Below are 22,114 nucleotides of genomic sequence, written 5' to 3'. Positions count from 1 at the left end.
TCCAAGTATTATCCAAACCAGACTAATGCTGTTTCAGATATGATGTGTGACAGACAGACACGGCCCACCTTTCCCAACCTGTGGCCCCACCCAGCACAGCTGACAAGCTCAGTCTCACCTGAGTGATGGTGCAGTCACACCAGAAATAACTTCCGATTCATGAAACGGGGCGAGACGCATTCGCTTCCGGTCACGAGTCGACCCGCCTCCTTCTCTTCGTACAGAGTTCAGTGTGATGGAACTTTAACCTATGAATTCAAGAGGCTCTCCAGTGTCCAGGCACAACAGACCTGTCATTCAGGAAATATTGTTTTCATATATTCATGTTAAATATTTGCACAGTGAAATAATAAAAACAGCAGAGAGGCAAAGATGCTCCTGGGCTGTAGTGATTCTAAGGGCAGTGACAGAGGTTAAATTTAGCCTGGCAGATTTTGGTCTGGCTGCACCGTCAGTCTGTCACCCATCCTCGGCTGCAACTGGTTGCTAATGAAGTGTGTTGTGCTTCTGACAGAGCACCGTTGACAAGCTCATTAAGAAGACCAACTTGGCGCTGGTGATCGGCACACACTCCTGGAGGGAACAGTTTGTGGAGGCAGTCACTGTCAGCGCAGGTGAGCTGTGTGTTTGTGTGTGAGTGTGTGTGTGTTTAAACAGACATATTACAGGAGGGAACAAACAGCTGGCCCAAGGACACACTCAGCCACTCTTAACAACTGTAAGCTGTAAGTCTGATGAACGTTCACAATCTGCTGTTTTATAAAGATTGATTAACCGAAGTATATTATTCGTAACTGAATATGTAAAAGTACAATGGTTCTTTAAACCCGGGGCCCTAAGTTCCCCAACATGATAGTGACTTTAAAAGTCACTTTGTTTTAATATGATTTTATAAATCGTTTTTAAAAAGCAGATTTAACATCTTTTTTTCAAAGTATCCCAATGCTTAAGCCAGCTCTCTAATTACTGTTGCTTTGTAATCAGGGTTCCCAGCCTTGTTGTCTTCAGTGATAATGAATTAAATCAGCCTTTTAACATATTGTAAACGAAGGACCCAACCTGCCAACTAAACTTTAAAACATCTGTACCCTGTGAAAAATAACCCAGTCTGTCTTTTTTGTGACAGTGTTGTCTGTTCACACCGTGTTGTTTTGGGCTGTCCCAGATGAAAGTCGACAGTATTGAGAGACATCTTTTTGTTCATCGGTCCAAAACGACGGTCGTAGATTGCACTGTGAAACAAGTCCACCAACAGCTGATTGAGAGTTTTGATGCATTTTTAAGATATGAGAGCAGATGGCTTTGATTTCTCTCCTTACATCTGTTTTTCCTCGTCGATTTACATGCAAGTTCACCAGGAGTTTACTCCACCATCTGACATGCCCCAAAACTGATATTGCACAGGCTGAAAGCAAAGTGGTTATCAAACCCTTGTCGCAGCGTGACATTCGATTAACTTGCATAACTGTTGTGATTGCAATGTATCAATTCTACTAATTTACATGGAGGTTGTTTAACTTCCCTTACAACTGCCCACCTGATATCTGGACCAGAACTGAAACAAGTGTTTCTGATCTCTTGGTATTACACAGAACGTCAGCTCTCCCAATTAAAATACTAAATATTTGTTTTAAACAGATGGATTAAAAATAAAAAAAAACATTTTTTAAGATGTGAACATGGAGTTAATAGAGGTTTATCCCAGTTAACAATAATTCTCTGGGCTCCCTCTTCTCAGACGTGCTTTTCCTCCCGAGAGGTCACAGTTGCCTGTAGTTAAACAGCCAGAGGAGCAGTTTGGAGCTCAGTGCCTTGCTCAGTGGGTCATTGGCAGTGCTGACACTGTCGCCAGCCGTAATACAGTCACCTGAGCGTCGTGTAACTTGGTGTACTGTATGCCCGTCCTTTGAGTCAATAAGGGATAGTAACTGTATATTGTACCTGCATAGACAAACGGTTTTTCTACTGTAGCGTGAACAAACATCAGAAAATTAAGAATTGTGAATTACTGAAAAAAATCCAATGGCTGTCATTGGACAATAATGATAATAATGCTGAAACACATGAACACAGATACAAATGACTGTCACAATGATTCTGTGGTCTTCAACTTTGAATGGTTGGTGGGAGAGGGATTTGTGATTCAAGGCCACCATCTAGTGGAATGAACAGTTCACTTCCACTCTGAGTTTGGACTTAAAAGTCTGTATGTTGAATGTTTATATACCGTAACCCCCTCAGAATGCTGTTTGTATTTTAATATCACCGTGTTCCTTTAATATAATGAACAGGAAACCTGTTGATCTTGCATCAGCTGTGTCAGTGTGAACTGTGAAGTTTCTGTCCACGTTTTAAACTTGTTAAAACTGCTCTGACACCAATCTTCTCCGTGACGTTTGCCTAATGTTCCTCCCGTTTCTCTCCCCTCAGGTGACGGCGATGATGATGAGGAAGGTCGTGAGGAGCGCCTTCCATCTTGTTACGACTATGTCATGCATTTCCTCACCGTCTTCTGGAAGGTTCTGTTCGCCTGCGTCCCGCCCACAGAGTACTGGAACGGCTGGGCCTGTTTCTTCGTCTCCATCAGTGTCGTTGGCCTCCTCACTGCCATCATCGGAGATTTAGCGTCACACTTCGGCTGCACCGTGGGGCTCCGGGACACTGTGACCGCTGTGGTGTTTGTGGCATTGGGAACTTCTATTCCAGGTGAGCGAAAATCCTCTTTCGCGGTGTGACAGCAGGACAGTATAGAATGTAACGTCGTGAGATATTTAGTAGCTGCCCAGACCACGTGGCATGAGCAGAACTTTTGCGATAATCGTAAAACTAATTTATGTATAAATCCACTTTAAGCATTTGAAAGAATAAATCACACTGCAACAACAGGCTTGACAAGAAATTTACAATCCATCCAATGACATTTAAAGTTACATTTACATGCGAACAAAGGTTCTCTGCCGAAATAACACGTGTAAGGATGCGAGTGCCGTGTCCTCAAAGCCTCCACCAGCAAAGCAAACTGAAGTGCATATTCCCTTCCACTTGCCTCAGTATCTGTGGTTTAACCAGTTCCTCAAAGCTTTTCGTTGCCAAAGAGGTGAGGACAGCTGGTCCAAGGTCGTTCAGGACTCTGGGCTTCTCATGTTTTTGCTACAAGGGTAACGAGAGCATGAGTCCATGTTTTAGGAACTCTTTGTAGTTGAAGAGGCTGATACATTGTGACAGAGAAAATACCATGTGATTGTGTACCTGGCCACTAAAATGCTGTCTGATACTAGGTATCCTGCACAAGTTCACTAAAGCTCTTCATTAGAAGTAACACCAAGCAGGGAGACTGTATTGCCTGTTGTGTAGTCCTCTGATTGACTTCATGCAATTGCAAACGTTTTTTTCTTGTATTAAAGTGTGACCCCCTCAGTGTTGGCACCAATGTCGTTGCTAATGACAGCAGAGGCAGTTTTATCCAAGGCATTTTATTTGGGCCTATAACACCCAGCACACCAGACCAAAAGAGACGCAGTGTCTCATTGTAGTCTTTCTGTGTCTCGTGGTAGTCGTTTTGTGTCTCTTTGTGGTCGTATGACTGACTTCTCCAAATTCAATGTTAAAAGTCACTTCAAACAGCTGCTCTGGTCCAAGGGGGGGCCCATCCTGTAATCCATCCATGGCGGCAAGGATCCTCAAGGGTTTGCGTGGTGTAAATTGTCTCTGAGTGTCGGCATGCAGCCCTAAATGATTTACTCTTTCCACCTCTTCCTTTCGTCCCAGACACCTTTGCCAGCAAAGTGGCCGCCATGCAGGACCAGCACGCCGATGCGTCCGTTGGAAACGTCACGGGTAGCAACGCTGTCAACGTGTTCCTGGGGATCGGCGTGGCCTGGTCAGTGGCCGCCGTCTACTGGAGAATCAAGGGGAAGGAGTTCAAGGTGGACCCGGGGTCTCTGGCCTTCTCCGTCACACTCTTCACCATCTTCGCTTTCATCTGCATGGCTGTGCTCCTGTTCAGACGCCGGCCCTCCATCGGCGGAGAGCTCGGCGGCCCGAAGGTGCCCCGCCTCCTGACCAGCCTGCTGTTCCTGGGTCTGTGGTTCCTCTACATCCTTTTCTCCAGCCTGGAGGCCTACTGCCACATCAACGGCTTTTAAAAAAGAGATGGAGAAAGCTCTGGAAGAATACTGCACAGCAACACGCGCATATACTTTAGCATTCAGCCCATACAGTCCACAGTTCGACACGCAACAACAAAGTGTAAGATTCATTCGTTTAACAGGGCTCATTTCAGCCTGTAGGTGTCCTGATCTTTAATGCAGGGATACTAAAATACTACAGATACATGTTCAGGCACGCGCACACACACTTTACAGTATGTACACATGTGTAAACAGATCATAACAGACACACACAGGCACAGTTACTGGCATGATAAAGGGTGAGAGGAAGTGTTTGTGAGGGGTGAGGAGTGTGAATAGGAAAGGCTGCTGCAGCAACGTCAGGAGGGAGAAGACAGAGAGAGTAACTGTGGAGTTTTAGAGGTAAAGACAGGGTCAGCCGCTAGAGTGCTGTTTCTTTCTGTGGCAGGGAAGTTTATTTTTAAAGTCAGGTACGTTTAGGTCGGATTAGAGAATCAGACCACCGATGAGAGCATCAGGCCAGTTAGTGTTAAGATGGAAAAGAAACCAGTGCACGTCGGACAAAATTTCTCCGTCTTGAGTTTCATCGAAGAAACAACCTTTGTTTTCCTACAACAAAACCTGTCCCTCCCACCTCCTCTGGTACGGCTCCACATGTCTTCACTGAGGAGGTGGAGAGCTGTGTGAAATAAGGAGTGGAATGTTTACAGTAACAATAACATTCAGTTTGTTTACTACGGGAGATTCTTATCAAGTGGCGATGCTTGTCTAATACACGGTGTAGGTGAAGGCCTTTCTCCACATGCGCTGTAAATAGTAAAAACCAGTGTAAATACAGAGTGGAGTGTTTTCAGGAGTCAGATAGTGATGCCTTCCACTGAAAGAAGTTAGAGAAGGTGGAAAAAAAGGATCCCCCAGAATGTGAAGCTACTTTTCTGTGCACAAAGTCAAATTACAGCAGAAAAGAAAAGGAAAATCAGCAGTCAGATATTTGCTTTAATGTTTTCACAAACATTTAAAAACAATTAATGACAGCATGATAAACACAGACTAAAGTCATAGCTGACCAAACAAATGAATGATAAACTGGTAAAATAAAAGTGTAAAGGTGGCTTACGGTTTTCAGAGCCATACCTCCCCAGCATCTTGCCGTCATTCCAGTCAGACGTGTCTCTCTCTGACGGAGGTTTTTATATCAAACTGGAGGATTATTTTTTGCATGTGTAGCCAGATACGGAGCATCTTCACATAATAAGTCACATATATAACATGTAAAAGGGAATGAACAGAATCCGCGTGTAGATTACATCCCTGCGTTTGTGTGTAGCGACAGACTAATCCATTACTGTGGCATGTATCCTGACAGACTAACCCTCTATCTTTAGTGACAGCAGCATGTCGGACAAACATGCATGGGCGGTCGAACAAGACTCAACAGTGTTACTTTACTTTATACAGTGAAGCCTCTGAAGCCAGTAAATAACAATTTAAGTCATTTAATTTAGTCAAAATAGATTCCAATCATCAATATTCAGTCAGCAGCATATTGATCAGGACACAAGATCCTATTCTACACATTAGTTAGGATGCAGGATGTGTGTCTACCCCACACTGATGCTTCAAGATAGCACCCGTACAATGCCTTAAGGAAAACTCTCAAGTGAAAAACTAGTTTTCAAGCTTTCAGCTGTACAAACTGCACAGGCTGCATTTTGTTTGATGTAACTAAAACTTTCTGTGGTGTGTTTTTCTTTTGTCTTTAGTTGACAAAGTTTTAGTTTGCAATACCTGAAGGGAGAGTCACTGTAGGAAAACTATGAGCTGTCTGAAGTTTCCACCGGTTCAGCTGACCCACGTAACACTGGGTGTTTCTCTTCCTGTGGAAAGGGGTTGTCGTAATTCGTCCCTGCCCGCCCGTCTGTGTTTATATGCGAACTAGTAAGTAAATCTTTCACCTCAGTCGATTTCCTTTTCTGAAACGAAAATTGGAAAACTGTAAAAAATGAAAATGAGGAAAATGTTTTTTCACTCAGTTTGAAAAAGTGGATATCAAAGCGTTTTCTGACAGGAAATTGAATTTATAGAAAAAAGGCTCGGAATTTAGTTTTTCATTTTTCTTGATGAGGAACCATATATCTGGGGTTAATTAACCCTAACAACCCTTCAACGTTAACAACAGGTTCGTGCATCGTCTGTGTCCAGTCTGTAAATAAGCACAAGACAAGTGCAAGACAACAGTGGTCTGTTCCGGCGGGTCAAATTAATCCACAGTGCCTGGAGCACATTGGACAACGCCAAGGTGCTCGCTGTTAAAACTAAACTAAACTAAACCATCATCACAAACAAAGCATTATTTGTTCTTGTTTAATTATCACAGCATTCACCATAATCCCTCAAAATCAGCAGGAGAGGCCGTGTAGCAACAGCTGTTTACGGCCTGCAGCTCTCTCCCTGACTGTCCCTTCACCTCCCTGGCGTTTCCCTTCTGTCCGTGGATTGCCACAGTGGGGGGAAAGTGGAATCGGGCTTGTGCCAAAAGTTCTGCTTGCAATCACAAAAAGCAAGCGGGCTGACAACGATTATTTAGTCGCCATCGATCTCTTCCAGAGAGGCCTAGGCAGCGGCCTGCGTTTGTCCATAGCCGGACATTGCAGTCCAAACCTGCTGTAATTATGTTTTTACAAGCAGTATCACATATAACACTCACCACCCGTGTAAGATGGGACTGCCAGGAGCCCAACAGTGGAGGTGGACAAATTGACACACGCCAGCCATTTATATCCTCAAATGGCCCTTTGTCTGCCCATTTTCTAAATCCAAATCTCTGAATGTCCCACAGATAAATCCTTCCGGTACTGTCCCCCGTGAGTAGTATCTGTTCGTCGACATCGGTTGACATGGTTGCAATGACTGCTCCTTCAACATTCACAGCCCTGAACTTTCCTAACAGCCCTCCCTTGCTAATAACAGACCAGGCATAGATGTAGCCTTCTGCAGAAGTCAGCAGCGTGGCTGTGTCGACCTTGACTGCCCTGGTCCTCAGACATATAATGAGAGGACTGATAGTCACACCAGTCTTTTTCTCTGTCAGAGCTGGAGATTTTTTATGTAGCGGAATTCTCCCAGTGTCTCTGACAGGTTTTGGCTTCTCCTCCACAGCCAGACTCCCAGTCGGGCCTTGAGCACTTTTGCCCGCTATGTGTGTTTTGGGGCTCTTAGTGACATTAAGCCAGTAGAGAGCCTCGAGCGTGTCGGCGTCCCAGATGACGATATTTCCATTGCTGGAGGCGGTAATCAGTGTGTTTTCGTGCAAATCCATGGAGGAAATGTCGTCCAAATAATAGTGCTCCAAAAATCTGCTGTCATATCGCTCCATGTCCAGGTCAAAAATGATCTTGCAGTTCCTTCCTGACACAAACAACCTATTGTTTATGCAGACGCTACCTGTCACCTCCTTTGGCACGGTCACAGGATGAACGCCAAGCTCTGTTCCATCATTAAAGTTCCACAGTCTCACTTTCCTATCCTGAGAAACTGTGATTAGTCTGCGCCCTGTTTTGTCAAATGACATGGCAGTGAGCCCCACATGCTGATCCTGAGTGACTTTAAACTGCATGATGGCCACTCCTGTTAGGATATCCCACACTGTCACCACACCATCCTGGCAAACAGAGATGACCTGTTTGAAAAGGCTGTGATATAGTGCAGAGCACAGGGGCTTGTCATGGGATGTTAACATGTTTTTGAAAACATCTGTTCCCCTTCCAAGGCATTTTCCTATATTTGAGTTAGCCAGGACTAACTCATTGTTATGTGTGTTATAAAAGACTCTGGAGATCGGGGCCAGTCCCATACCGCGAACGTAGAAGCTTTGAATGCACAGCCAGGCATTCTCGGACCACACACGTACATTCCTGTCCTCGGATAAACTGACAAATATTTTGTCCTTATCATTAAACAAAATGTGGGTGATGGGTTTGACGTGTCCTGTTAATGGGGGTGCATAGGACACGGTTTGGTCGGGTAACCACAGCCGCAGTAAGCCGTCTGTACCACCCGTCACCAGACGCTCAGCTGACGGGGAGTATTCAACGCATGCGAAAAAACCATAAACTCCCCTGCTCTTGAAGACTTTCTTTGAAACTTTGGTTTTGCATGACTTATGGAGGGCAACGAGGGTCATCGTCTTACAGAAGCTGCCGCAGATGGCAAATGAGTCCAACGTGGGAAAGTATTGGATCTGACTGCACGTATCATTGAAGATGGCGACTTTAACACACAGGAAGTCTCCAGAGGGGTTTTCTAACAGGGCTGAAACATAAACAGTGGGGTACTCCCGCAGAGAAATTCTCTCGTACGCCTTTGGACAGAAGAGACCATTTGCCTGTATTTTGTAGGAGATAAACACATACAAATATCCTTCCGTATCACCAAAGGAAAACACTGCTTTAGTGCCATTGGACTGGTAGTTCATGGCATTCACAATGCTTTCTTCCACTATTAGAGAGTGACTGATTGCCAACAGCTCAGGTAACTCCTTGCAATTGTAGAAGAACAATTCCCTGTCAGTACTGGAGATAGCCACCTGTTTGAGTTCTCTGAGGTACACCATGTCATTAACACGCATTTTCTTCTCTTGAGAGAAAGGAAGTGTCGTCTTTGATTTGATGTATAACGGAATTGTGTATGAGGCGTCAAAGCTGTCGGTCCAGAAGTTGAACCTACCATCTGAGCTGATGGAGAGGTATTGACCTTTCTGGTAAGTCCTGGTTTGTCCTGTTGTAAACTCGGAATCACCATCAGGTTCCCTGTCATCCACGGAGGGACGGAATAACAGACCGACGATGGATTCATAGTGATCCACGGGTATGATTTTGATAGGTCTGGGAAAGGTCTGATTTTTGTAATCCAAACCTTCTGATCCCGTCCTTTGAGTAAGCAGGAAGTTTAGTAACTCTACAATGTCCACAGTTCCATCACAGTTTGCGTCAATCTTCATGTGGAGGATTTTGAGGTCCTCCACATTCACAGAGCCGAATAACTGCCCCATCCCGACACAGAATTCCTCCATGTCCAGCCCTCCAGATCCATCAGCATCAGCCTCTCGAAACATCCTCACAACCTCTTTATATACCCCCACCCCAGTTTCGCATTTTGTAGAAATGGAAACTGGATTTTTCGTGTTTGACTCATTATATGAAAATCCATAACAGGAAAACAACACAAAATTCCATCTCGAGGACAAAATTAAACGGAAAACAGCTCCATTTCTGTTTTTAAAACATTGTTACAAGCCATTTTTTTAATTTTCCAATTTTCATTTCAGAATACGAAATCGACTGAGACGAAGGTACACGGATTTAAGCACCAGACAAGCCCGAAATGACTTTCCATTCTGATGGATAGTCTGCACATTGTTTAAAAGGACTAACTAAAGTCTATCATCTGATGTTCTCCAGACTGACAGGTCCACACTGTCTAATCTGAAACTAAATAATCTGTACAGTTCTACAGTCATACTACCATGGCCGAGGCCGTTTACAGTGGAAAACGCGTTAGAAAAAACTGCCCCTAGAGGCATGTGTGTGTTGCTCAGTATTGCGTGTCAGAGTGTAAACATACAGTGAAACGTTCACAAGCTACTGAAACTACCGGCTGCTAAATAGACGTTCAAACCGGTGAAAAACACCAAATACGCAGAAATCCTCGGATTCGCTGTGACGCTCACACGCCGACGTTTCAGGGTTTTCACTTTCAACGCGGACACATGAAGCTGAAAAAATGTCAAAGTAAATGTAACATGCTAGTATGATATTAACTATCAGCTCAGAGTCCAGCATCTTTTTCTACATGAGGAAGATTTATCACGTCGACACAGCAACATAGTTATTGTTACACTCGCTGCCTGACGTCGGCCACGTTGAAATACTTCTGCGAGAACATTGTTCTTTGTGCTGCAGGTGCATTTGACCCACAAATGACAAGTGCTACACACAAGTGGAAATTCTTATTGCTGTTATTCTACACAATAATATCAGAAAGATTGGATTCGTTTACCCTTAACTGACTGTACTTTGTAAACTTTCTAAAAACCAGTTTTGTATCTTTTCCTTACAGACGTAGCTGAGGTAGATTTTTTTGTACTTTTAAACAATGTTTAGAGTAGTGTCAGTATATAGAGTCGGTAGTGTAGATTACATTGCTACTGAATTTAGTGGATTAGATTTTGATATATTTTCCACAGAGGAAGCTCCCCTTTGAACTGCTCAGACGGTGGCGTGTTTCATAACCACACAGGCTCATCTCATTTAATCTCAATACTTTGTCCGCTGACTTGTTTGTGTCCGTGTTACTTGTTTATATTTCTTCTCGCGAGATTATTTAGATGTTTATTTATTTACAAGAAGATTATTTATCTACAGATATACTGTGCCGCAGGTCCTTGTGGGGCTTAAGTCCGAGGAGCTTGGTTTCAACGTGCAATACAGGAAAAACTTCAAACACGTCTTATGTCATTAGTGGCTGTGACGAGTGGTCAGTTCTCATGTTTTTCTGCTGCAGTGTTTGTTGTTACCTTCCGCCGACGTACACTTCGGCGTCCGGTTCTGAGTGTAAGTAGCATGTTTACATGGAGAAACGGCCTGGAACATTACCAGTGTGATTGTCAGTCAGTCTCGGGTCGGCGCGAGCTAGACGGGGAGCTTCTGCGGGTTTTGAATGCTGGCTGCGAGGCGGGTCAGTGGTGTGTGAGCCTCCAACAGTAGCCTAACTGAAGTCTACTCACTGAACCACCGGGTGGGACCAAGATTACACCACAAGCACACACACACTCACACACACAGGTCTGCTGAACTCTTTTGTAACCAATGACTGGGTAAAAAAAACAAAACAAAACAAAAAAAAACCATCAGCACCAGCGGCACCACAGAGTGGAGCAGCTCTGATCATGTGCCCAGCGCTCCCAGCTTTGTCCCAGCAGATGTGACCCAGATGTGGCTCCACACCCGAACACAGAACTGTCCACAACGTCCGGACAATGTTCCTCGTTCCCATGAAATTCTGTATTAACTGTCTGGCTTCGGCCTTTGCTGTTCTGTAGCTAGATGTGATGCCTCCCCTCCCTCCCTCCCCCCGTGTGCGTCTGTGTTTGCTTCCCTCCGTGTTCCTCTGCAGATGCATGACGACCCCCGTGTATGTGTGTTAGCAGCATGGTCTACTGCGATGGACGCCTAGAGGAATGTTTTTATCAGGTTGATTCCCCACAATCCCAAACACCAGAGGCGCTTGGTGACACGCAACGAGCAAGTGGCAGACAACAGACGCAACCACAACTCCACACAGATACACTGAACAGAAACAGACGCGTTCACGGACTCAGCGTCTACTGCAGATTTGATTCGTTACCTTCAGAGGCTGTGAAAAGAAGCCGCTCTGTTGTCTGCAAAGAGCAACATCCCAGGTCATCTTTTTGTTTGTTGGTGTAGGATATTTCTGTGTCCGTGTTAGTGTGCCCCTCCTCTTGCCCTCCCGTTCGCTCCCTCCCAGGTCTTGCTCTTCAGTGTGTCTCTCCGTGAAGTTTTTTTTTTCTTTTTTCCTGTGATGATGAAAGTTTCTCTCTGCCTGAACCTTCTTAGGGAAATAATGACCGAGTTACTACAATATCATGTGATAGATATATACATTTAATCAATACTGTAATAAATTATTAACTGAAGATGACATAAAAAAGTTTTTTTTATGAAATGCAGAAAAAAAAATTCTTAGAGAAAAGTGACGACTTCTTTTTGAGAACATGGCATGAGGTGTAACGTGTCACTGAAAGAAAATGAAGGTCTTTAATCAAGTGAAGTTGACCGTATTTGAATATAGTTTATTTATTTTCAAGGTGTGACGTGTGCGAGTCGTTATTTCTGCACTGAACGAGCGGGCAGCGGCCAGACTCACCGTGGGCCGAGTACGGAACAGCGGCCGCCCCTCGTACGCAGCGTCGGCGCCGAGAGTTGCAGGCCGACCGCAGGTCCGAAGTCGTGGCCTCATGCTCACTTGGTGTGTGCACAGGTGCCAGGGAGAGGGCAAAGCACATCCGCCCATTATGACTTCATTTTAATTCACGCCAATCAAAAGTCATTTTGCTGGAGAATTTCCATTATTATTCTCCGACACTACTTAGACCTGAATCGGTCAGTCGATCAACAGAAAGTCAACTGGGAACTATTTCAATTATTGGATTAATTGTTATTTATTCAGAAAACAATCATTACATTCTCCAGTTTCAGCTCCTCAGATGTGAAGATTTGCTGCTTTTTCTCTGTTTATGTCACAGTAAATTGAAAATACAGTATTTGGGTTACGGACTGTTGGTCGGACAAAACCACGTTTTGAAGACGTCACTTTGAACTTGTGACATTTTTACATTTTCTAGCGTTTTATAGACGAAACAAATGGGAAAAAATAAATAATCGATAGATTAATCAGTACTGAAAATATTCTTTAGTTGCAGCGCTGACACTGCTGGACTAGTGTAGTGTTATTGTACTGCTCCTGCTGTTTATAATGATGATAATGATTATCAGAAGTGAAAGAAATGAAGGATGTATTATTATTGTTGGGATAAGATGGGATCGTATCGAACCCCAGGAGAAATTCAGAAACTACACAGCAGTTTACAAAAATGTGTCCTGCCTTCACCGGCTACAACAAGAGATGAACACGTTACTGCGTCAATAATGATAAGACAATAACGTAATGTACGGTATATTATTTTGAAATGGGCCGTTCTGCATAGAGTACTCGTTTTTTAAATGTATTTTTATCCATTCGTTCATTTGTTTGTTTGTTGCATATCAAAGTGCCAATGAGCAGGTACAGATGTGAATCTAGGACTTTTACTTGCGACAGAGTATTTCTACGCCGTGGCGTTGCCCCTCCGACCCGAGGAGAAGAGCTGAGAACATCTCCCGCCACTGAATTAGCACTGGGTGCAGACACAACACCCGTCTCAGAGAACACTTTCAAATCTCACTGACACAACCAGAAATGAATTACAACGAGTCACGGGACGATCGTTTCAGGTGCTTTTGCTGCGGCCTCGCTAAGAAACCGCAGCACCGCATTCTTCGATGGATTAAAAACAAAAAAAAACACGCAGGGATTGACAGTGATTATCGGTTTTAACGTGCGTTTCGTTATCAAACACCGGGACCGTGGTGATGCATTTCGAGAGACAGCGCTGTATCTATAATGGTGAGTGTTCACTACCCTCCAGTGGTCACCGGGGGCAGTCGAAGCTCGCGATTGCAAGTACGTTGAATGACGAGGGAATTATCTTAGTAAGTCGAGTTCTTGAATCAGAAGGTCGCCTACTGTCATATAAAGGATTTTGGTCTCTATGAGTTTCCTATTCAGCCCCTAAACATGTTTGGCGTGTCTTTTGAACCATTTTAAAAATACCAAATAGAACTATAGAAAACACCAATTATCTTGAACACAGAGCACGAGTTGCCGAAACATTTAACAACATACAGCAACAACTGACACAAAAAATACAAATATAATTAAAAATAAATAGAAGTAAATGAAAATACATAGTAATTGACTGAATTCAGTTGGCGCAAAGACAAACAACAAAAACAGTTACTTCCGTTTGGTCATTTGATTTCGAAGGGATTTTTACCCGGAAGTGTCTTACCGCGCAGATGCGGACGTTACGGGGGCAGGTCACGAGGTCGTTTTTCCTTGCTGGTGGCTCACCCGGTCACCTGTGGGACAGACGTGCAGACGTCGTTCGAGCTCGTAAGAGTGGCTGTTTAGCGACTTCACCCTCCAGAAATTAGCCTTTATAGGCGAGGTACCACCTCGGGCTGCTGTGTGAGGCGGCCGAAGTCGTTTTTGTGCTCGGAACGGAGTCAGGAATCAACGGAGAAGCGGGAGAAAGGTAACGTTGGCTAACGCGTGCAGCCGCCATTGTTTATGAGCGGGCGGAGAGCGAGGCCTTCCGAATAATCCATGGATTTAACCACTTATAGACTCGCACACCAAACGTATATCGTGTATTTGATTTCAGTAGCTTTCTATTGAAATATCCGCCTGCATCAAATAATGTAATGAAGTGTTAGCGAGCTAGAAATGGTTCAACGGTCCTGTCGTTAATACGATTCGAGTCGATAATTGCCGCGAACATGTGCACAGTAATGTCCACGTTATAATCAGGTACGATAAATAATCATCACGGTGACATTTAATGTTCTCCTTAGGGGCCGAGTTGTGTGTCTTCGCGCAACCGAACCAAACGGGCCCGGTTTGAAAAACGAGCCGCGCCAACGGCCCCCGTGTCATTCGGAAAAAAATAGACTCGAGTCGTGTCCGTGAATGGAAACGGATCTCAGCCGTGACTGACTGTCGGTGTAGCCCTGGAGGGGGCGTGTTTGGCGCGAATAACGGGCCGCGCGACACATGTGGAGCTGTTGCACCTGCCGAGCCACCAAACGAGATGCGTTTAAACCCTCCTCCTACCAGGGTCCCCGGAGACCTCTTCCAGCGCCACAGATCACGCCGTGTTGAACACAGTCAGCTTTGACCCGACCAGGGGCACTGAAAGGACCCCCCTTCCCCCTCCCTGGGTTCAATAAACTTCCTCTAATCAGCAGCTATGGTTGTGTGTGTGTGTGTGTGTGTGGGAACAAACGCATACAACCCCAACATTCAGCTTTCAATGACACATGGACAAAAAACAGCAGGTTTTCTCCTTTTAGAGAGGATGATATCCACAAATAGTGGGCTTTTCTTGTTCATTAGTTTTGCGCTACGGGCATTGACGGGGCATTTTTGGCAGAACTCCCCCGCTGTGTTTAACAATAATTCCTAGTAATATAATTGAACAATGAGCAGGTTGACCTCTGTGTGTGAAGTGAAATGTTTTATAGAGACACCAAACAACTACAAATGGTCCTATAGACAGTTTGGTCTTATGAATAATAATTTAATTTAAGGTTTTGGATTTTTTTTTAAAAAAGACACTTTTTTCATTATTTATTTGATCCATTTATCCATTTATTTGACCATCTCCCAGTAGCCAAAAGTTAGAACTAGCGTTGCTGTCTACAGCAGGCCAGGATGAATGGCAGTTTAAGGCTTCATGACTTAGATACCCTGCAAATGTAATGCTAATTAGGCTAAAGGTTTAAAGGTGGCAGAGGGTCACCGACTCCTACGTCTTTAATGTAGGGCTCCAACTAAGTGATTTTCATCCCTAACATGTCAGAAAATAGCGAAAAAAGGAGGCATCTTCACACGGCTTGTTATATATGTCCCAATACTAAAGACTTTCAGTTTTGCTTAAAAGATAAGATATCAAACTGGTTACAGAGTAATTTTCTGTGGATTAATTTATTGACTGATTAATTATTGAGTAATAAAAGCTAACTGTGTCAGCTCTTCTTTATGCACATTTCTCCCTTCTCCCGACAGGCAAGGAGAGATGTCATACTACTCCTCTCGTAGTTCGTCTCGGGCCACTGACTGTAAAGTGTACGTGGGTGACCTGGGCAATGGTGCTGCCAAGGGGGAGCTGGAGCGGGCGTTCAGTTATTATGGCCCACTGAGAAGCGTCTGGGTGGCGAGGAACCCACCCGGGTTCGCCTTTGTGGAGTTTGAGGATCCAAGAGATGCAGAAGATGCTGTGAAAGGCATGGATGGAAAGTGAGTGTTTTTACTATTTCAGTAGTCTCTTTGTATTAACATTTAAAGCGCAGTAAACATAAAGATTTAACAAAAATGGCCCACGGCAGTGTTTAGCGCTCACGTTTTGCTCTTTACCCGTGCTACCTCGTAACAGACAAAATTAACAAAAATAGTCACATTTTACGAAATTAGGAAGACAAAAGTGCCTCGACCGTTCCCGTCGCTGGCCTCTTGCTGACCTCCTTTCTGCTCAGGGTCCTTTGTGGTTCCCGTGTTCGTGTGGAGATGTCGACGGGCCTCTCCAGGAAGGGCCGCGGGCGCCCCAGCCGACGCCAGTTCGACCCCAACGATCGTTGTTACCAGTGTGGGGACCGGGGCCACTACGCCTACGACTGCTACCGCTTCAGCAAGAGGGGCCGTCGCAGCAGGTGAAGAAATAGTCTCTCCTGCACGTGGTTGTGGTTCTTCAGTGCGCGTTAGGTGTTTACGCTCACGGAGCTCAGCATTTGTTGCTCTGATGCAAACCGTATTTTCCGTCTTGTACCACGAAAGGAGCAGAGGACAGACGGGAATAAAACTTTGTCTTTCCATTTCAGGTCTCGGTCCAGGTCCAGGTCCAGGTCCAGGTCCAGGTCCCGTGGACGCCGCTATCGCTCTCGCTCCCGCAGCCGTAGCCACAGCCGGTAAGTCAGGATCTAAACACGGTTGCACATTATGAAATACTAACAGGAAATGGAGGTTCTTGTTGGTTGTTTACAATGTGAAAACAGCACCCAGACCAAAATGCCCCTGAGCCCGAATGTGGTGGTGTGAGCTACAGGTGATATCAACCTCAGCGAATCGCAGAGAACCAGATTGACATCTAAACTGATGAGTCACTTTTCAAAGCAGATTAAGAGCTTTTCCCTGTTTTAAATTCTGGAACTGGGCCTTCTATCTTACAAGAGTTAATTAACACGTGCACACGGTTGTTTTTATATTGAATAATAAATGATGATAATCAGATGAGCCTCTTGTTTATTTTTCAGGAGCCGCCGCCGATCTCCATCCTATTCCAGACGCAGGAGCAGGTGAGAACGGAGCTTGTTGAACTGAAGTTAACTGTCATGGCGGTGCTCTTTGTGTTGTTTGCAAGCTGCTCCTCATCGGGGTTGTTAGTCAAGTTTTTTTTTTCACCTGGGAGGAGGACTGAAGGGCTGGACCGACGATCATTACCTCCCTCAGGGACCAATTAAGCACTCGTGCAGCGCGTGTAATTTGTTCAGCCTCCCTCCGCTCGTTAACGCCTTGAGCGTTGCTGTCGTTTCCACCACAGCTGTAATTAAACCCACTGTATTTCCTGTAACATTAGGTCCGGCTCCCCGGCCCGTTCCAAGTCCAGGACTCCGGTGAGAAGGTAGGTTGTGTAAGCTGCATGTTTAAACCCTAATTACACAGTTTGTATCTGGAACCCGTCACGTCCTGGTGACGTGACTGTAGAATGAGACGCGCAGAGTAAAATTGTTTTGCTTTGTGATGGTCGCTGCAGTTGTGTTGGCTGTGTTTACAAAAATCAATAAACCAGTTTATCCCTGTAAGATGTACCCGCTCTCTGCAAATCACGTTTTTGGCTGGACCAGCCACGGTCCGGCGGCTTGTGGGCCAACACACGTGGCCGTCATTCAGACGCATTCCTGCGGGCTTTTCTGTAAAACCTGTACAGATAGGAGGTATAGTGTACAGTGTCACGTTTAGCAAGTCACACTGTCAAAAATGTCAAATTTTTCATGTCGAAAAATTTGAATATATCCACATAAATGGACCGGACGGTGACGAAGAGGGCAACGACTTTAAGTGCAGTGAAGAGGAGGTTATATTCATGTGCTCTGCTACAGGATGACTTGTGGCAGTTATGTCCTGAAAGTTTCTCCCAAACTCAAACGAAACAAACGGAAAACTTGTTTTCTCTGACGGGTTGTTGAATCAACCCGTCCGCTTGCTTGAGGGGCGGGTCAGCACCACACAATGAGATGTAGGAGGTTTGAGGATGTCTGCAGCCTCCGGTTACCAGTGAAACCCTTTTCTGCTTAGGTTTACAAAGATTTTTACATAATCCCAGCTTTATCATTCAATAGTGTTGCAAGTAAACTTTTTTTCCTTCCCTCCTCCAGCCGCTCCAGATCTCGGTCTCGGTCCGGCTCTGCGCCCAGAGGACGCTCCGTCTCCCGATCCCGCTCACGATCTCAGTCGGCTAACCACAAGAGGAACAGGTAAACCCTCAGTCCAGATGTCTCTCATTCACTGAAACAGGGTGTAGGCTGTCTAATAAGTTTCTAGTGCTTAGTTCTCATAAGACATTTAGAAGTATGTAACACCTCAGTAGGAAGAAGCTCCAAGTAAGGTCTACATGATCCATTATAGATTTTAGATAGAACAGTTCAGACCACAACTGTCTTGCGTTCCAAGGGAAGGGTCAGTTATGTTCTTCACGCTAGCCAGAGCTAGACGCTCCATCCTAGGCAGGGGAGGACTGTTAAATAGACCCTCCTTCCACCCGGGCGCGTCATGCTGCCACCAAACGACCGCCACGTGACGACGAGACGGGCGACCGCCGAGACCCCGCCGCCTCCTCGGCACAGGGAGACCTGCATCGTGTGCCATGTCTTCTGCCTCTGCTGTTGGCCAATAGTGGAGTGGAGGGGTTAGAGGACAGGGACTTGGGCCCTCTGTCTGAATTAGGGAAGTGTAAGTAGATGAAAAGATTAGACCTCTCTCTTGTGCTCTCTTTTCCAACGCTTGAAAGCTCTGCCCTGTCAGCATTGTTTGACCTCAGTGTAGCTCTTCATCAGTCCCACGTGATCTTGAAAAAAGAGCACATGAAAGACGGTCTGGCTCAGCCTGTAAACTGTTCAGACTCACAGCAGCTAAATCCAGTCAGGTGCAACCATATCCTCTGTACTCTTGCTTTCCCTTGACCTCACCCGCCCTAGATGTAGCTCTGTTCTAAATAATAAAATTTTGGCTGAATCAGCAAGAGAGAAAAATCTATTTATTGGATTAACAAGAGTTAAGTAAAGATGGTCAGGGATAGCATTGTAAATGTTTTACTACTTGATTCAATTTTAATTCGCTATCCTGAATTTGGCTAGATCGAGAGAACTCTCCAGAAAATATTAGCTGAGATCAGACAAAACAGCACCGTTGGTGTGACTAACGGTAAGCATCTTTGCAGCACAGTTTTGTTTATTTTTCATATTTTCTTTAAAGCGTGTGATGGGAGCTGGGCACTGCCAGCTGATCCCAGGCCCAGGGTCTGCCAGCTGGCGGTGTGTACGTCCTGCGGGAGGGTGACTAAGCGCTGACCTGAGATCAGCCTTCGCCTGCATCTGGTGTTAGACAGCGAGAAAGAGGTCGACCTACCGACCGAACCCTCCCCACAGTGAATGGGTGACCGTCTGTTCAACCGACGCACACGCTCAGACAAGATCAGCCCGCGCACACATACAGTTGTTCTACTAGAGTCACCCACCCAGCCAGCCAGCCTTCAGATGTACCAGAGGGCTGACCCACACAGATCAGAGTTCGACCGCTACCTTTTTAAATCCATTACCTACCTACCAGAGTTCTTCGGCCTCTGTCTTAGCTTCTGAAAGTGAGAGAATGAGAGACAGAGAGAGCTGACGAGAGATCAGTCTTCAAGAGCCTCCCCGAGTTGTAGTCATCCGTCCTTCAGTCCTTTCATCCTTCGCTTCTCTGTACTTGTTGTTTCTGCCACTGTCTCCAAAGGTAACCAAAAATCAAACCCCCTGACAAGCTCATGTTGATGATGAAAGAAGAATGCACAGACTTGATGTAGCCTGGAAAAACTGGTGGTGAAAAGTTGAGCCTTTTAACAAGCATGCACAGACATACGGTACAGATGTGTGGCTGCATGTGAGAGTGCGTGGGTGACTGAGTGCAACATGAATTTTAATGGGCAGATATCTCTGCGGAGGCTTTGTCAGATATGTTTTTCTTCTTGTGCCACACATGTCGCAACATCATTGCCCTTTTAAGCTGCTTTTCCATTGTAGTATCTGCTTTAGTGCTCAAACTCAGTGCGAGAGTAGTGGTGGCGGCTTTCAAAACTGTAGTTACCCCTCTGGTCATGCTATAGAGCAGTTTCCCTCCGTTTGTGCTGCCTCCCTCTCTGTGTATGTAGTTGTTGAAGGATTAAGTCCTAAACCTCCACTTAGAGAAGAAGTTATGCCAACAATCTGTTCTAGGAGCAAGTGAGGCGATGGTTTCAGGGACTCGTCATTTGTTTGAATGGGTGTTTGTTTGCCCTGGGGGTTCATTTATGTGTTAAGCTTTTGTCCCTGGACAGTTATTTTTCTCAATAATAGAGATTAGTTGCAGGAGATGAATCTGACACTTAAAGAAAGACTTTTAAAAAATAAAAATAAAAATCAGTGGCCTGAAAAAGTCCGGGCACCTCTGGTCAAACTTTCTGTTACTGTGAGTAGTTGGGCGAGTAAAAGAGGAACTGATCTCCCGAAGGCACAAAGTTAAAGGTGAAACATTCCTTTCAAATTTTGAAGAAGGATAAGTGTATTATCGTTTGTGTTAAAGTGAAAAAAGGAAAGAACCAGAAAATACTAAAGAAATGTTCGATCTTTAACTCTGTGCCTTTTGAAGATTCAGTTCATCTTTTAGTCGCTTAACTTTTCACGGTAACAAAGTTTGACCAGAGGTGCCCAGACTTTTCCTGCCACCCTTACCAGCGTCCATCCAGTCTGGCACAGAAGTTGTTCACTGCATTAAGACGTTGGGTAATGTGGGAAATTTTTCTCTCTTTTTCTGATCATTCTTCCAGCCTCCCCTGTGGCGAGCTAACGTCTCTCTGTTTCTGTTTCAGTCGTTCCCGCTCAGCAAGTCCAAACCGCAGCCCTACGCCAGCAGACGACTGAGTGAAGAAGACTATTAGTGCCCCCCCCCACTGTCCTTAACAGACAGACCCTCAACCCCTGCACCATGTCTGCTTTTACAGCCCTAAAGCAGCTGTTTTTTTTTGTACTTGTGTGTCTAGTCTCAGTCGTTGAAGTTTCATTTTCTCCCCAGGACTGTAGTCGTTGCGCAGCCTCAGATTGTTTAACCTATAGTCAGAATAGCAGACAGACAGAAGTCAGTTTCCATTGGACAGGGATTGTTTTAAATGTTCCTGATGCTCTCCTCAGAAGTTGCGCGTAGCAAGTTTAAGAGGCAACGACTTTGTTAAGGTGTAATACTTGATGTTGCGGGCTTTTAGCAGTGGTTCGGGCAGTTCATACAGTAAACTGCAGTTGAAGATAGCCCAGTTGATGCGGTTCTTGAGGGCGTGCATATGGTATCGTTAAACCTGATTTTATTCCCTACTCTTAAATTTGTGAACTCTCATAAATTTTTCCACGTTGAGAATCTGCAAAGATATATATATATATATATATATAGTTGTTTTTTGTTTTTTTGTGTGTGTTGCACTGCAGTGTGATTTTTGAGTTCAGACGCTGTTTAAGTGTTCCTCTCATAATGACATACGTTCTGGCCTGCATGCCTCTAAATACAACGTCACATTCCTACTGTTTGTTGTTTCTGTGCTGCACTGCCCCTTTTTACACACCTGATCAGCTATACTGCTGAATAGATTTTTTTTTTTTTCTTCCCCCCATGTGTTGATTTCTGATTTTTTTTTTTCCTGTGACCTTTTTGATTTTTAAAATAAATACAGTTCTCAAGGTTGTTTTGGGTTTTTTTTTTCTCTGTAAGGGCTGCTTTAACAGTTTGGTCCTGTTATTTGGTAAGACAGTGGCCGTTTTATTTTTGAATAAACCTCTTCAACTTACCTCACTGTCTTTTATTTCGTTCATTCATTTTATTCACTCATAGAAAATACTGAATATGTTAGCTGCAGGTTTCCATTACAAATGTATTTTGTTATTAGTGGTGTATTAGTGGAGTTACACATCTGTGTTTTTTCTGTATTTGTGTGCAATGGAAAGGACAGGTTTTAAACTACAGGTGCAAAAACGGCATGTTACGCACTCTTCTACAAATACACTGACAGTTAAAGGAACAAAAGTCAAAGTAATCAATACCACTTATTAGATTTCTCTTTATATATGTGAACCCATGAAAGCACCTCAGGTTATTTATCAGAAGAAAAGCTATGTATACATTGTTGGATTAAATGACGGAAATGTTACGTCAAAAATGCCGTTTACCCTGTGTGTTCTCCTATTGGCCTTCACTCAAATCACAAGTAGATCGACAGCAGCCTGAGCCAATCACCGCACACGGTGGCGTTGCGG

At 44.6% G+C, this 22,114-nt stretch overlaps 3 protein-coding genes across 5 annotated transcripts in view; 2 read left to right on the top strand and 1 right to left on the bottom strand.

Annotated features, from left to right (window-relative positions):
* Window positions 1–6,493, top strand: part of LOC120791821 (sodium/calcium exchanger 2-like) — a 30,432-nt gene extending 23,939 nt beyond the window's left edge. For both annotated transcript variants that reach the window (XM_040130561.1, XM_040130562.1), the window contains 3 exons: window positions 515–614; window positions 2,431–2,706; window positions 3,769–6,493. In XM_040130561.1, coding sequence (XP_039986495.1) covers window positions 515–614; window positions 2,431–2,706; window positions 3,769–4,145 — 753 coding nt within the window. In that variant the 3' untranslated portion in view covers window positions 4,146–6,493. The remainder of the gene's footprint in view (window positions 1–514; window positions 615–2,430; window positions 2,707–3,768) is intronic.
* Window positions 6,494–6,681: 188 nt separating this feature from the next.
* On the bottom strand, window positions 6,682–12,213 carry LOC120792244 (WD repeat-containing protein on Y chromosome-like). Its single transcript, XM_040131318.1, has 2 exons — window positions 12,075–12,213; window positions 6,682–9,254 (listed from the first exon to the last, which is right to left on the bottom strand). The coding sequence occupies exons 1-2, from the start codon at window positions 12,211–12,213 to the stop codon at window positions 6,682–6,684; spliced, it is 2,712 nt and encodes a 903-aa protein (XP_039987252.1).
* Window positions 12,214–13,809: 1,596 nt separating this feature from the next.
* srsf7a (serine and arginine rich splicing factor 7a) lies at window positions 13,810–21,648 on the top strand. Of its 2 annotated transcripts, none has more exons than XM_040130987.1 (8): window positions 13,810–14,064; window positions 15,597–15,827; window positions 16,064–16,237; window positions 16,406–16,492; window positions 16,838–16,879; window positions 17,161–17,205; window positions 17,960–18,058; window positions 20,686–21,648. In XM_040130987.1, exons 2-8 carry the CDS (start codon window positions 15,607–15,609, stop codon window positions 20,735–20,737), a joined length of 720 nt encoding a protein of 239 aa, XP_039986921.1. In that variant the 5' UTR covers window positions 13,810–14,064; window positions 15,597–15,606; the 3' UTR covers window positions 20,738–21,648. The 2 variants fall into 2 exon arrangements, with proteins under 2 accessions (XP_039986921.1, XP_039986922.1); XM_040130988.1 differs by lacking the exon at window positions 20,686–21,648 and adding an exon at window positions 19,056–19,490.
* Window positions 21,649–22,114: the final 466 nt, after the last annotated feature.

Source organism: Xiphias gladius, chromosome 7, assembly GCF_016859285.1.
Source record: "Xiphias gladius isolate SHS-SW01 ecotype Sanya breed wild chromosome 7, ASM1685928v1, whole genome shotgun sequence".
NCBI lineage: Eukaryota > Metazoa > Chordata > Actinopteri > Istiophoriformes > Xiphiidae > Xiphias > Xiphias gladius.
Note: the sequence above shows the minus strand (reverse complement) of the source record. Positions and strands in the feature narration are given on the sequence as shown.